Genomic DNA, 14,910 nt, shown 5'->3' with positions numbered 1-14,910 from the left:
ATATAAGGGGATGTCACACGAAACACTTGACACTTTAATGGGACATTCCACTTTTTTTGAAAATATGCTCATTTTCCAGCTCCCCTAGAGTTAAACATTTGATTTTTACCGTTTTGTAATCCATTCAGCTGATCTCTGAGTCTGGCGGTATCAATTTAAGCATAGCTTAGCATTATTCATTGAATCTGATTAGACCATTAGCATCGCGCTCAAACAAAAGAGTTTGGATATTTTTTCCGATTTAAAACTTGACTCTTCTGTAGTTACATCGTGTACTAAGGCTGACGGAAAATTAAAAGTTGCGTTTTTTTAGGCAGATATGGCTAGGAACTATACTCTCATTCTGACATAATAATCAGTGACTTTGCTTATTGCTTACATGGCTGCAGCAGGCACAATGATATTACACAGCAGCCGAAAAATAGTCCCCTGCTATTGAAAGTTACCAAGGGGACTACTTTTAGGCAATGCGTAATATCATCATCTTAGTACACGATGTAACTACAGAAGAGCCAAGTTTTAAATAGGAAAAATATTGAAAGTTTTGGGTTATTTTTGAGCGCGATGCTAATGGTCTAATCAGATTCAATTGGATTTGGTTAAGCTATGCTACAAGTGGTACCGCCAGACCCGGAGATCGACTGAATGGATTCCAAAGCGGTAAAAATCAATTGTTTAACTCTAGGGGAGCTGGAAAATGAGCATATTTTAAAAAAAGTGGAGTGTCCCTTTAAACAGCATATATAATCGTAGCCTGGTGGCCAAAGTTTTTACACAGTACTATATATGCAACAGAGAGACGAATACGGCAGCACAATACAGGTCTTTAGGAAGAAACAGTGACTAACTATGAGGCTTTAGGGATCCAGAAAACATTTAATTTAGTGATTGGTGAATAAGTGCTAGCGATTAGCCAATAAACGCTAACAATTAGCAAATGAAGCCCAACCTAAGGGTGAATGATGAGAGCCTGAGCTTTCAGAAGATGCATCTTCAAGCGTATTCAAGTTATTTTCAACCCAGCTCTGGGTCAAAAAGGGACAAACCAAACCTGGTAGTTATAATCTATTGTGGAGTAAAAAATAAACATTTTCTATAACTGGATTAGTCCTCTTTGAAAATAGTCCAGTATTTTTATGTGGTACGAGTGTATTTTTACACTGCTGCAGAATACAGTCATAAGTATTGTTTTAAAAGCGTTAAATAAACACAGAATGACCAAAAAGGCTACGCTCCAAAACATCCCAAGCTGCAGTTTGTTAATTAAGATTTAATGAATGGGCTGGTGTCTATAATGGACTTGTTTAATAGATAAGGTCATGTAAATTTCCGGTGTTATGGATATAAACATTAGTCACTGTTTACAGCAGCTAAGCCCAAGAAAACAGTTGCGTCCATACAATCTCACAAGCAATATAATATTAGAGCCACGCAACTTAGTAAACAAAGACGTCAATACCAAACACCGACTGCGTGAACGTGACCGTAATAAGGTGGGAACTAAATAAGCCATCCTGCTCAAATAATCAGGCGTCAAAGAGAAAGCAGCAGAAGCAACGTTCATAATGGATTAGACGGTCGAGACGCATTGTGCATACGTGCGAGAGAGACTCGGGTAAAAGCCCAAAGGAGGCAGTCGCAAATCCACCAGCTGCTTCTCCTGATTTCCCGCTTCATTGGCCTCATTACAGTGAAGCTGAACCTCACACCTGTGGAGACAATCGGTGAGATTAGTCATCTCTGCTCTTCTACTTCGGCACTTTCTCTCTCTTCATCTTAACAGCTTCTCCTCCACTTTTACCTTCCTCATTCACTTGCTCTCTCTACGGACAGCTCTCGCTGGAAACTTTCTGGAGGAGAAATGTGTGTTTTCAGGCTACGGAGAGGACCAGGGGAAATCTGAACTGAACCAAGGTAGCGATGGCCATTAGTGAGCTGGAAGTAGATCAGCATTACGATCTCAGACACGCAAGCTGAGAAACTACACACCTTTATCCCGAGAGATATACACACAATGTACACACTTATCCCATTGTGTATTGTGTACTAACCAGGTAGTGCTGTGTTTCAATAAAGTAACACCTATGTTACACTAAGCTACAGGATAATCTTGAGTCAACCTCAAGTACCAAAAATGAAAAATTGGTCGTCATTTACTTTTTCGTGTTTTACTAGAATCATGTCTTCTCTGCAACACAAAGACAAAGATTTTAAAGGATGCTTTTATAAAGATGCTCTTTTCTATACAATGCTAGCATGTAGTGACAACAGGCTCCCTAAAAGTAGTATATTAGACATTTGTCACGTTTTCTGAAGCCATAATATAGCTTTGATGTGCGGTAACTGTATTAGAGATGAAACGGTATAAAAAATTTACATCATGGTTTTGTGAACAATTTCTAGAAATGTAAAAAATTTACAGAGGTGAACCAAGTTTAAAATTTATGTTACATGCAAGTGCACTTTGGTTCGCATAAACATCAAATAAAAAACATTAACATTAATCAAGGCACAATTCGTGGGGGTTGTGATGTAAAAGTTCATTGTGTTCAATTCAATTCAATTTTATTTATATAGTGCCTTTCACAATTGTTTAACTCTTTCCCCGCCAGCGTTTTTAAAAAAAGTTGCCAGCCAGCGCCAGCATTTTTCATGATTTTCACAAAAGTTTAATGCCTTCCAGAAAATGTTCTTCTTTAAATATATAAACAAACAATATATCAGATGAAAGAACAGACCCTCTGCTTTGAAACAAAAAAAACCAAAAACCCGTTTCATCCTACCTTCATTAGTTCTCTTGTAATCACCTCTCAAACATGGGTAGATTTAATATGGGGAATAATATGTTTTTTTTTTCCAGAAAACGTCTTGCATAAAATAGATTCAAGCACTTTCAATGACCTGTGTCTATGTATGTATATTTTCAAAAATTCCCAGGGCCTTGAATTATTTCCCCCAGATTCACAAACTTTCAAAGATTTCAAGGACCTGTGGGAACCCTGAATAATGTAACGTATAGAAGAGGGTGCTAGGTTAAGCCAATGTCAGCTGACTCCCTGTTCAGATAAAATACAAGAGTGAGTAAATCCGATTTTCATATAAACACAGGACAAATCAGCAAGTCATCTGTCTGCGAATGTTCTGAGAAATCGGGTGTACTTTATGACCCAGAAGTAAGCTGTACGACACCTGTGCTCACAGCAATCACAGAAGACACAAACAAAGTACAAAATAGCTTTAAAGTCATCAGATCATATCATTTAATGGTAAATGAATAGAAAAGATGGATAATTCTAAAGAAATATTAAGTATTAACATGTGTCAGTACGACTATATTTCCCTAAATGTGAAACTTTTTTGGATTTAAATTCACAGTCAGTGAAGTATTGTCATCACAAACACATGGGGAGCAGACCAGAATGAATGTGTTTGTTTCATGTTGTTGCTTAAATTGGTTGAAGCTGGACAAGGGTTTGCGAGCCGTGACACTGGCACGGTTAAACGTAATAAAAAGAGAGACACTGTAATACTAACAGTTGGACATTTATATCGCAGTTAACCAATAAACGTAAAAATAGTTACATCTCTAAACTGTATGATAATTGTAACATTCTTCATAATGTCTTCTTTTAAACTCGACAAAAGAAACTATGTGAAATGGCTTTGGAATGACATGAGGGTGAATAAATCATGACAAATTACATTTCTGGGTTAAGCATTTATCTTACATAAACGGCAAAGTAAAAAATGGCAGCGCTTAATCGTTTTCGTTCTGCCACATTCAGCCAAAAAGTTAATGCAAATCGATTGTGAATCCCCAAGGACCCTTCAAAGGCTACAAACACAGACACAAAATAAACAAACGTACGAGCACAAACATATTCTTCTCCTGAGAGACTCCGGCTTTGTCAGCGCTACTAATTAGGAACTCCTCCTTCCACAAGCGCATAAAGATACGACTGGGAAGAGATTACCGAAGTCTTTACACATCTCATCTGGTCTGTCAGCTAACAAAGCTACGCTACTCCTCGGGAGAACGCTAGAAAACGTTTGTCGAAAATCGTTTTGTGGTAATGAGCATTTCCTCGAGACTCTTGACGGATCGATAAACTAGGCTGTTTTCCTTCCTGGGGACTTGACTAAACAAACCTCAAGAAAACTGGAGCAGGGTCATCGAGCACAAGTCTTGATATGATGCTGACAGGTGAAATAAAAACACTGAAACCTACAACTATTTTTGCAAGGTGCATGATTCTGAAACGTAGAGTGAACCAAACTGCACATCAAGCAATGCAATCAAAACGAACCCAGTAGTTAACAAACGCACACCTGAAATGTACATTTTTACCATTCAGGTCGCGTCAGCTCACCTCACTTTGGCGCGGTTAGCTTTTCCATCGATTTTAGTAACACTTCGGAGTGGGAGGGATTATAGGCGTGTCGTTATATTTGCGCTGCCTACTGCTGTGACATCATACAAGTGAGAGCGTTGTTGTACATTCCCATACATTCATTTATTTCTCAGTCCTCTACAAAATAAAAATTGACCACCACAAATGGATGCGTTTATCACTACCTCTGTCTCACATGACAGTTTCTGTACAAACACCCGTGGCGTCGGTCGACGTGCCCCACTGAGCCTCGTTTAAGTTGCATTTAGGCATATATGGGGACGTGCGCAGCCCGAATGTGCTGCCACAAACTGCAAGTCTGGAAAAAAACTGTTATGGTGTTCCTGATTCTCAACCTGTATTTCATCGCTAAAAAGAAGTTTGAGAACTTACAGCAAAGCACAGATGACAACACGTTTACTTTAGACAACGCAAGCTAGCATGAAGGTAAAGCTAATCTTTACATAATAGAAATGACCCTGGTATTGACGATTCTCTCAGACCAATCAGTGATCTACAGTGTTTTCGCATCACGTTTTGGTATCAGCTCAGGCTGCTTGGAACCCCGACTGAGGTGGTACTAAAAAATGTATCGGGTACTACGTACTGCACCCAGAGGACAAGCTCCCAAAAGTAAGCTGACCCGACCCAAACCGTGGGGTACTGTGCAATGGAAAAGCACCAATAGACTAAAACCACTTTTTGTAAATAGGAGAGTTGAAAATAAAGTGCTGGGTGGAGATGGGGGAGTGCGATCGGGAAAGGACCTCCAAGGCGGGAATCGACAAAGTTGGTCACTTTAATCATAAGTGAAACTGACTCTCTTTTGGAGCCCGTCTCTAGCGGCCCGTCGATTAATTGCAGATTAAGTCACTTCCATGTTGGATTCAAGAGAGAGACCATAACGGTAAATTAACACAGGGCGTAAGCGTTAACGCTTGACGGAAGGCTTGTCTGAAGCGTGGCCAACAACCAACCACAGTGGCCGCAACACATGCTCCGGTCTTCCATAAACATAATTGGCTGGCTCTGCCTAAGTTATCTCCATAAGGCGATCTGATTGGCTGACACACGCATTGCCGCTTGAAACGTTGATAAATGTTCAACTTCTGCTGTGAGCAACGGCACTCACTGGCGGCAGCGGATTCACAATTCAGTTCGGCAACGCATGACGTCACCCATTAAAAGTGAATGGGAAGCGTTAACGCTTACGCCCCGTGTGGTCTCATGAGGCGCTTGCCAAACTGTGTGCATGCACGGTAGCTAAAGAGAACTAAAAAAAATAGTTTTTGAGCTTAAAGCAACACTCAAGAGTTTTTGCTCTTTGCTCCCCCAACAGGTTGGAAGCGGAATTATCCATTAACACTGTTGTAAATAATTTAGTCTACTGCAGCAAAGCTGGCTCTGATTGGATTGTAGGTCTGCCGTAAGGCAAGTTTTTGTTGTTTTCACTCAACATAGATATATACACTAGATGCTGCCTTGGGGCTCCAAGCATGCGTCAAAACCACCGCCATCTTAGAAAAGGGGTCTTAGTATCTAGATAAAGCTGCTATCTCCACCTGTACTTCAAATTCATGGACGATGCCGGACTTTTGTGCTGCGTATGGATGTTATGCATTCCAGTTAGAAAAAGTAAATTTTCATAAAATCAAAACATTTATTTTTTTCCTGAACTAAATGCTAAATACATTACCAAGAAAATCGCGTTCATGACGATTTATGGTGATTTTATTTCTGTTTCACCATTGCCTACAATGACGTTGATGCGGGGTTCCCCTGTTTCAAGATGGCGGCTGTAGTTGACACATTTGGTCCAATGAACTGCCGTAGCCAAGGCGACATCCAGTGTACATATCTATGTTCACTCAAACTACAGGACCGCGACCCGACGGTTGGAAACTTCTTTAGTGGAAACGTTATTTTTAGGTAAAAAAAACTCTTGAGTGTTGCTTTAAGAAACAAGTTATGGTACAGCTGAAGCCAAATTTAACTGTTGGTCAGAAATATGATTTTTAATTGTGACTCCAGCACACGATTTTTAAAAACACCTGTCTTTCAAGTAAACAGGACTTTATAAAATAACTGCCCAGAGGCATTGTAAAGGCAGACAAGTGGTACGACTTCTACAGCCCCTCATGTCTACAAAATCTCGAGAAGTAAGCATTCCATCTAAATTCGGTACATACTATTAAAAGGACAGAAAATTGTAGCCTTGAGTGTACACAGTGGTTGAGGGTCAATGCTGGAAAAACTCACACAAACCTCAGTTGGAGTCTCCTCAGGTCGCTTTACCTCAGCCTCAGGACCACGCAGAGTTTGCAGAAAGAGAGCGGCTTTCCTCTTGCGTTCAGCCTGAAGCTGCCTCTCCTTAGACTCTTTAGACGCCTGAGCCAGCTTCTCTCGAGCTGCTGCGGCCAACCGATCCTCCAGCTTCTGTTTGGCTGTGAAATGAAAGGAGATGAAACATCAGACACGCAGGCGTTGACATAACCACATTTGTCTTTATACGCAGCATATGTTCTCACCACTAAAATTTAACCTGCTTGCTTGCTTGCTTGAAGTGAGGGGTGTTTGTTTGTACTAAGCGGAAAATGTTTCCTCCAACATCCAAAAAAATATTTTACTCAGAAGATGAAGTCTGCCTGGCCACAGACTATTCAATATGACAGCGTCTCAATTTAGCTATTTTGAGTTGGCAGTGTACTCATGTGTAATTTTGTAGGTTTTGTTCAGTGATAACAAAAAGGTTGGGGGTAAAAACATGACATTACAGTATGCAAGAACGAGAAAAGCAACACTGTCAATGTCCAAGCTAAAAATAGGCCACGGACAGCCACATATAACCAGTTACAAACACGACTGGAGACAGAGGTTAATGCCTCACTACATCACCGGTGACAGAATAGCTAAAAGAATATAAGAGCAGGAGAGAGAGAAAAAGCAAGACACGGAAATAAAAAAACAGAAAATATAAAATTAGAAAGCAACTGTTTGAGATGTTCCTCAATCAGCAGAGCTCCTTAACAAAAGTGGCAATTATGAGTTATTTGCACAGGCTTGAAACAAAAACAAAGCTGGAGCCTCGGCGTCCCATTACGATTTAATCTTATCCTCTGCACTGTGCCCTTGCCTTAGTGAGGGAGCTCGGGGACAAACCACAATGAAATGAGAAGCAGTAACTCAAATTATTTCAGATATCCACTGTTAAAAAAAAAAAAATGCTGGCATTTGTGGTTTAGTAAAAGATGCCCATTCAGCTAATGTAAAAAGCAGACTGCTCATTCGTTCCTTTCTTCAATTTGGAACAAGGTTATAATCGTTAACGAAAACGAACGAAAAAACGAAAACTAGGTGGGGAAAAACATTGTCGTTAACTGAAATAAAAATAAAAACGAGGCATTACAAAAAAACGATAACTAACTTAAACTGTAATGTGTGTCTGGCAAAACTAACTAAAATAAAATAAAAATATAGATTAAATGTCCTTAGTTTTCGTCTTTGTTAATGTCTTTCATAGAGCAAATTACATTAAGCTTCAAATTTCCATGCGTCTCTCACTCGCGCCTAACACACACACATTCGCGAATTAATGACTCATTTAAGTTGATTCCTTACAGGGTGTTGCAAGTAAATGAGTCTTTTGAGTCGATTCTTTACAAAGCAAACGGGTCAAACTGTTTGAATTGGTTCGCGAATCAGTTTAAATGAATTGTTTAGATCGCTTCAAAAACTGAATCGTCTGATGCGGTTTTGCTCGTGTCTAGAAACACGCAGAACATAAAGACTGTTGGATTACGTGAATATGATTTTACAAATCTTTTAACTAAAAGCTAAGCTTCACACGTGTACCCGCCATTATATACGCGCGACCTTTTCGTCGTCAGAAACATTTAAACGCGCGCAACCTCCAGAAGCACTGTGTACACGTGACTGAATGAAGAAAGTCCATCTATGATTGACGTCTGATTCGCTGTATACTGTACTGTGTATAATGTAAGTGCTTCTCACAACACACACACAGACGTGACATGAGATTCACAACATAAGAAAACATGAGTTTTGTCTAAAATTAGTTGTATTTCATGTAAGTGTAAACTGTCGATGTCCTCAGACCATAACTGAATGCAAAACTGTGTCGGTTAACTTGTCTGATATTTCAGCTATAAGCTGTATACATCAACCTTAAGACACAAGTTAATTTCATAGAAATGCTTGTCTATTCTGTGTTTGTCTAAAGTATTCTTTAATATGTACTGTTTGTGTATTTTGCAAATGTACACATATATATAGCCTACTGTAGGCCTACGTGCCTTTCAAAAGTTTTCAGACAAAACATGCAAAAATCCTCAGTTTGCTGTGGAGTCAAGAAATGTCTAAACATTAAAAGATGAATAGACAAAAGTACAGAACTGTCACCTGTTTTAACATGCACAATTATCCAACTCAATGACACAACACGTTTGTATTTTAATACTATCTAATGTGGCCACGTTGAGACCATTGACTCAGAAGTGTTCAAGTGATGAACTGTGTCCTAATGCATTAATTGTTCACACACATATGTAGTGTCAGTTTGATCCATTTCTTTTGAGTTTTGCGTTTGGGCACAACATACAAGTCAGCATTAAAGGCTGTTTGTCTTTGTTGTTAAAGCATGTATGTGTTGAAGGTTAATAAAATGTGACTTCTGTACTTCTGACACACTGATATTCATCTTACCAATTTCTGGTCTCCACAGCAAACTTTTACAGTCCTAATCTTTGTGGTGTGTACTGTATACTGTGTGTGCATGTATATTTTTTTCTCATGAGTAACTAGTAACTTGCTACTTGAGTATTTTTTTCTTAAGTTACTTGTACTTTTACTTGAGTAAAGTTTTTGTCTACTCTTTCCACCTCTGGTTATTTGTCATGTTCTTTTCTCAGATTGAGCTCCCTGACAGTCTGACAGAAATGTCTTGTTGTGGCCCAAAAATGGGTTGAATACATGCGGTTCATGTATGTCTTCTTTAGTCTGTTGGCTCTTTAAGTTTTTTACTGGCACACATCACATCTTACTGTGGAGTGTTGAACTTTTTGTTGAGTTATTATCACACAATTCTTTTTCTGACCTTTTTTAATTCTTGCCCCTGACAAATAACCCAAATTACGAAAAAGACTAAAACTAACACTAAAACTAATAAAAACTAAACTAAAACTAAGCATTTTCAAAAAATAAAAACTAAACTAAACTAGCAAACCCACTTTAAAAACTAATTAAAACTAAACTGAATTTGAAAACAAAAAGTCAAAACGAAATAAAAATAAAAACTAATGAAAAATGCAAAACTATAATAACCTTGATTTGGAAGTCACACCAGGTATGAAAGGTGCAACTTTTACATGATTCAGTTATTTTAACATTTGCATTCATTCCTAGATAAAACACTGCAATAGATTGTTATTAGGGATGCACCAATTGCTCGGCAACCACATTTTTTGCAGAAAATATCAAAACATTTTAACAAACCAAATAAACATTAACGTGATCTAATAGCAAACAGTGCAGAGTGAGAGATGCGCATGCTCCATGCGGCAAACATGTTGGTGAAAGCAAGTGTACGGGAAACACCCGAAAACATACAGGACTACAAGTTTCATTTATATTTAAAAACAGTTTTTTTACTAAAGTCCACCCACAGGAATACGTCAGTCGCCAGCTAAGCTAACGGCAAGCTAAGCTGCTATCGAATCACAACACACTAAACAAGCAACACAATCAGAACTCGATACATATTTCTGAAGGATGGGTTTCACAGAACAAGGAAGATATCAGCCCGTATAGAGGACAGTGATAACAGCGGTATACAGATAAGTAAATTGTGTGAAAAATACAGCGTCTTTTACACGTGAAACATGAACATGTTATATTGCGCACTGTAAACACAATCAAAGCTTCAAAACCACGGAAAGAACGAGACCTTTAAGTTTTGTGCTGGAATACAAGATCAGATTATTATCCGTTTAGCTATAAACGGATTATTCATTTATGTGGCCGAATGTAAATATAACAACTCCGCTATCTGATCAGAGAAAATCCATGAAGTGACCAGGTGTAAACAAACCTGCTGGAATGTTAAAAAACTGTTCACTGTGAATAATGCAAAATAAATACTGTTATATTGTTACAAGGTACACTCTAAAAGTGTAACTTATTTAAAGGAAAACACCATCGTTTTTCAATATTTTACTATGTTTTACCTCAACTTATATGAATTAAAACATACCTATCTTTTTTCAATGCGTGCACTTTTAATCTTTGTACAACGCCTCATGAATGTGTTAGGATTTAGTCAAGCCCCATTCTTTCCTTAGGATCCAAACAAGTTTTATTTTGTGCCACCATACTTCTTATGTAACTACTCATGTAACAGTCTTTAAATAGGGAAAACATGGAAGTGTTTGGTGGCTTCTAAATTCATCCCTGTTTGGATACTAAGGAATGAATGGGGCTAGGCTAAATGCTAACACATTCGCGATGCGCTGTACATTGAAAAAAGATAGGTATGTATTCATTTGTCTAAGTTGAGGTAAGAACATAGTAAAATATTGAAAAACGGTGGTGTTATCCTTTAAATGGTAAAAAATTAGGACTAATTGGGAAAATGAAAAAAAAAAAACATGTTTGGTTGTTTGGTATTCGGCCTTCAGCTAAGTGTTTTGTTTAATTTAGCTTCAGCCAAAAAATTTATTTCGGTGTATCCCTAATTGTTATGCAATATGTCAAGCTTTGTTCAACGCAACCCACCTGTTAATTTAATGCGGCACATGGAAAAGGAATGTGTGTTTTCTCTTTCCTTGGTTTATATCTCATTAGGCAATGTGCATTGGAGGTTGTAAATAACGTTTCGACTAAATCCGATAAGGCTACCTTTTGAGATTTGCTTTCTGAAATTATAATTTGCTAAGTAAACAGGTGTGCCCCGGGAAAGACACATAGGGGTGTAAATAAATTTTCTTGTCTCAAAGCACTTAACCACACAAGACAGCAAAGAATCAGCCCAATGTAAATCATCATCTAACACACACTTATATTTCTACTGTACTCAGTAAATAAACCAAAGATAATAGTGGGACACAGAAGAAACAGAGCGAACGTTTGCTGAATCTGGACTCTTGTAATCACAAAGTGCATCTGTGATCTTTTAACAGCCCATCAATACAGATTATGTTCCCCCGGACGGGTCGATGGTAGTGCAATCTAAGCTAGTTTGCCATTGAGTGAAGCCTTCAGTTCTGCTGTGTTATTTATCTCATTTCCTCATGCAGTAAACTTTCACTGGGCATCTGGTCTTATTACTGTAATTACCCTTTCTGTATTCCAGGAGTATTACTGTACGGTGCTCGGGCAGCTTCGCCCCATCCGGTCACATTTAAATGGTTTAAATAAATTACTTTAATATAAGAATCAAGATGCAAAGCCAACTTGCTCAATATTCCTCTCTCGTAAACTACACCACCGTATCGCAACAGTGACAACATAATAGAAACAAGCTTAAACTTTATCAGTAGGAATAACCAGATTGCCAGTGCGTGAAAATTTAAGGTCAGTTGACTGAAGCATAAACTGATCCATATGGCCGTCAATACAGATTATTAGAGAGTCAGGCTTGTAAACTAAGAGTTGCCGGTCAAGTCTCAAGCTCGGCAGGGTGCAACTGAGGTGCCCTTGAGCAAGGCACCTTAACCCAAATTGCTCCCCCGGCGCTGTAGGGATAGCTACCCACTGATCCGGGCGTGCGTGTGTTCAATACTCACTGGGATATGTTCCATACTTGACAAAACATGTCGCTTTAAACATTTATACTTTATACATAAACGCCTGTTTAGCAATGCATTTGTTGTTTTTAAAGCTAGAGTGTGTCAATTAAAAGTTTAAAGGTACAGTATGTAGGATTGTGGCCAAAACTGGTATTGCAATCACAAAACTTGTGGCTAAAACTGGTACTGCAATCACACAACTGGTGGCCAATACACAAAATGACAACATAAACATCAGTTGAGGGCTGCAACTCCACTTTTTAAATGACAATATCTTGGCCAGACCACTGTTGACAATATCTTGGCCAGACCACATGATTTCTTAATGTCTAGTGACATATCAGGGCCATTTTATGATTAATTAATCAGGGCTCGAAATTGCGACCATTTTGGTCGCATATGCGACCGAAATTGAACATGTGCGACCTTAAAATATATTTGGGAGCATTTGTGCGACTGCCCATTTTGTTGTGGTGCGACTTCAGATTGAGATGCTGCGTGCTGGCGCTGTCCCAGGTTCAGTGTTCTCTCAACGTTACATAACCAATCAAATTTCACCATTAAGTTCTTGCGTTTAATAAAGACCGCAGATTGGCTAATATGAGCGTCAGTCATTCCTAGTTGCCGTGCTACGTTGGTATGTGAGGCGCGGAAATATGAAAAGACGAACCGCGAGCATGACGAGAACGAGCATTAATGACGACGATCCGGATTCAAATGCGACTTCACCACCGGAAGATAAGACTTGACTTTAAACCTTTCGGAGAGAGTGGCTTAAAGATTACGAGTGGCTCCGCAATGAAAATGGCTCGTTGTACTTACTGTGTTTTATTGTAAATCCTGCAAACGGTGTTGGTGGCGGAATCAAAATATTTTAAGCGCCAGACCTTGCTTAAACATGCCGAAAGTGCCAAAAACACAAGACGTGTCTCGACAAATGTGTTCATTATGAATGGAGACACCGACCTGTCTGTCATAGTGTTTGATAATGTATGTGCGCATGCGCTGGTGAATGGACATCCGACAAACATCCTTGTGGCCCATGTTGATGGGGACAATGCTGATGGTATGTTTTTGTTGTATTTTTAAAACATTGCCTATTTAGTAGTAATAGCATCCGGGTATGCAGTTATCAATACCAATATATATTAGCCTTCTATATTAAGGTCACTTTTGTAATGTCACAATTAATCAGTGTTTTACGTGTTTGCTAGATTTTCTATTGTAATCTTAATCATGTTACCTGTAATTGTTAAATTATTATTGCTGCTATAGTATTTCAACAGCATTTGGGTATTAATTTAGGAATCTATGCAGCAAAAAAAAAAATAATAATAATAAAATAGAAGACCAAATTTTAAATGCTGGCCATGTGTAAAGCCTGGATGTGTAAAGAATAAATTTATTAACATTTACATTGTAGTTGTGGTGTTTTAAATTTTTTGGATGGATGCGCCTACATTTTTGCTGGTGCTCCTAACTCTTTAAAGTTGGGAGCACCAGTGCTACCAAATAAAAAAGTTAATTTTGAGCCCTGATAAATATGCATTTCTTACATACTGTTACTTTAAATATTACTTGACTAATGGCGCCAGTTCTGTGTGGGACGTCCTGTGCATTCAGAGCATACAGGAAACTACACAGTTATTGTAACTATGTTTAGTGCCAATGGCAGAGCAGAAATGACATACTTTATCTTTAAAGGAAAACACCTCTGTTTATCAATATTTTACTATGTTCTTACCTCAACTTAGACAAATGAATACATACCTATAATTTTCAATGCGTGCACATAATCTTTGTACAGCGCTTCGTGAATGTGTTAGCATTTAGCCTAGCCTAGTCCTTAGGATCCAAACAGGAATGAATTTAGAAGCCACCAAACACTTCTATGTTTTCCCCATTTAAAGACTGGTTACACGAGTAAGTATGGTGGCTGAAAATAAAATGTGACGATTTTTTAAGCTGATAAAAAATGAGAACTATATTGTATGGTGGAAGAGCACTTAAGGAGGTCGCACACCGGACGAGAAGCATAGTGCCGCATCGCGTCTAGGACAACTTGGACGTATTGTACACCGGAAGTGTACATTAAATAGCGTCTACTTCAAAATGCAAAATATACATTAGCAGCCAATGTTAATTGCTAACGATTTTTTAGAATGGCACGACGTTGCACGGCGCTGAGCTGCGCGTCCGGTGTGAGACCTCCTTTAGTTTGCAGCAATTCGACCTTGGCGTGCAGTAACATCATCACTCCTGACTACTCCCCCTCTTGCTCAAACTTCGGTCAATATTACTGCGCACGAGGTCAAACTGCTGCAAACTAAGTGATTCAAATTCATCCCTGTTTGGATCCTAAGGAATGAATGGGGCTAGTCTAAATGCTAACACATTCACCACACGCTGTACAAAGATAAAGTGCATGCATTGAAAAAAGATAGAAATGTATTCGTTGAAGTTAAGGTAAGAACATAGTAAAATATTGAAAAACTGTGGTGTCTTCCTTTAAAGCTGCAATCCATAACTATTTTCGTTAAACATTAAACATTGAGCAAGTACATAAGCAATCAGTGGTTAAAATCGACTCTTTATATTGCTAAGATTGACAATGTTAATTTGTAAGTAGAGTTGGCAGGAAATATCAGTTATTTCTCAACAAATATAAAGAAGAGTTTGCAAAGGAACCTGCAATTTTATGTTTCAAACTGAGATGG

At 38.5% G+C, this 14,910-nt stretch overlaps 1 protein-coding gene across 4 annotated transcripts in view; it reads right to left on the bottom strand.

Moving 5' to 3' along the window:
- The window catches only part of sfswap (splicing factor SWAP), a 122,916-nt gene that overhangs the window by 54,619 nt on the left and 53,387 nt on the right, over positions 1–14,910 (bottom strand). For 3 of the 4 annotated variants that reach the window (XM_073871356.1, XM_073871358.1, XM_073871359.1), the window contains exon 13: positions 6,651–6,835. In XM_073871356.1, coding sequence (XP_073727457.1) covers positions 6,651–6,835 — 185 coding nt within the window. The remainder of the gene's footprint in view (positions 1–6,650; positions 6,836–14,910) is intronic. The other variant, XM_073871357.1, reaches the window with a different exon arrangement.

Source organism: Misgurnus anguillicaudatus, chromosome 9, assembly GCF_027580225.2.
Source record: "Misgurnus anguillicaudatus chromosome 9, ASM2758022v2, whole genome shotgun sequence".
Lineage (NCBI taxonomy): Eukaryota > Metazoa > Chordata > Actinopteri > Cypriniformes > Cobitidae > Misgurnus > Misgurnus anguillicaudatus.
Note: the sequence above shows the minus strand (reverse complement) of the source record. Positions and strands in the feature narration are given on the sequence as shown.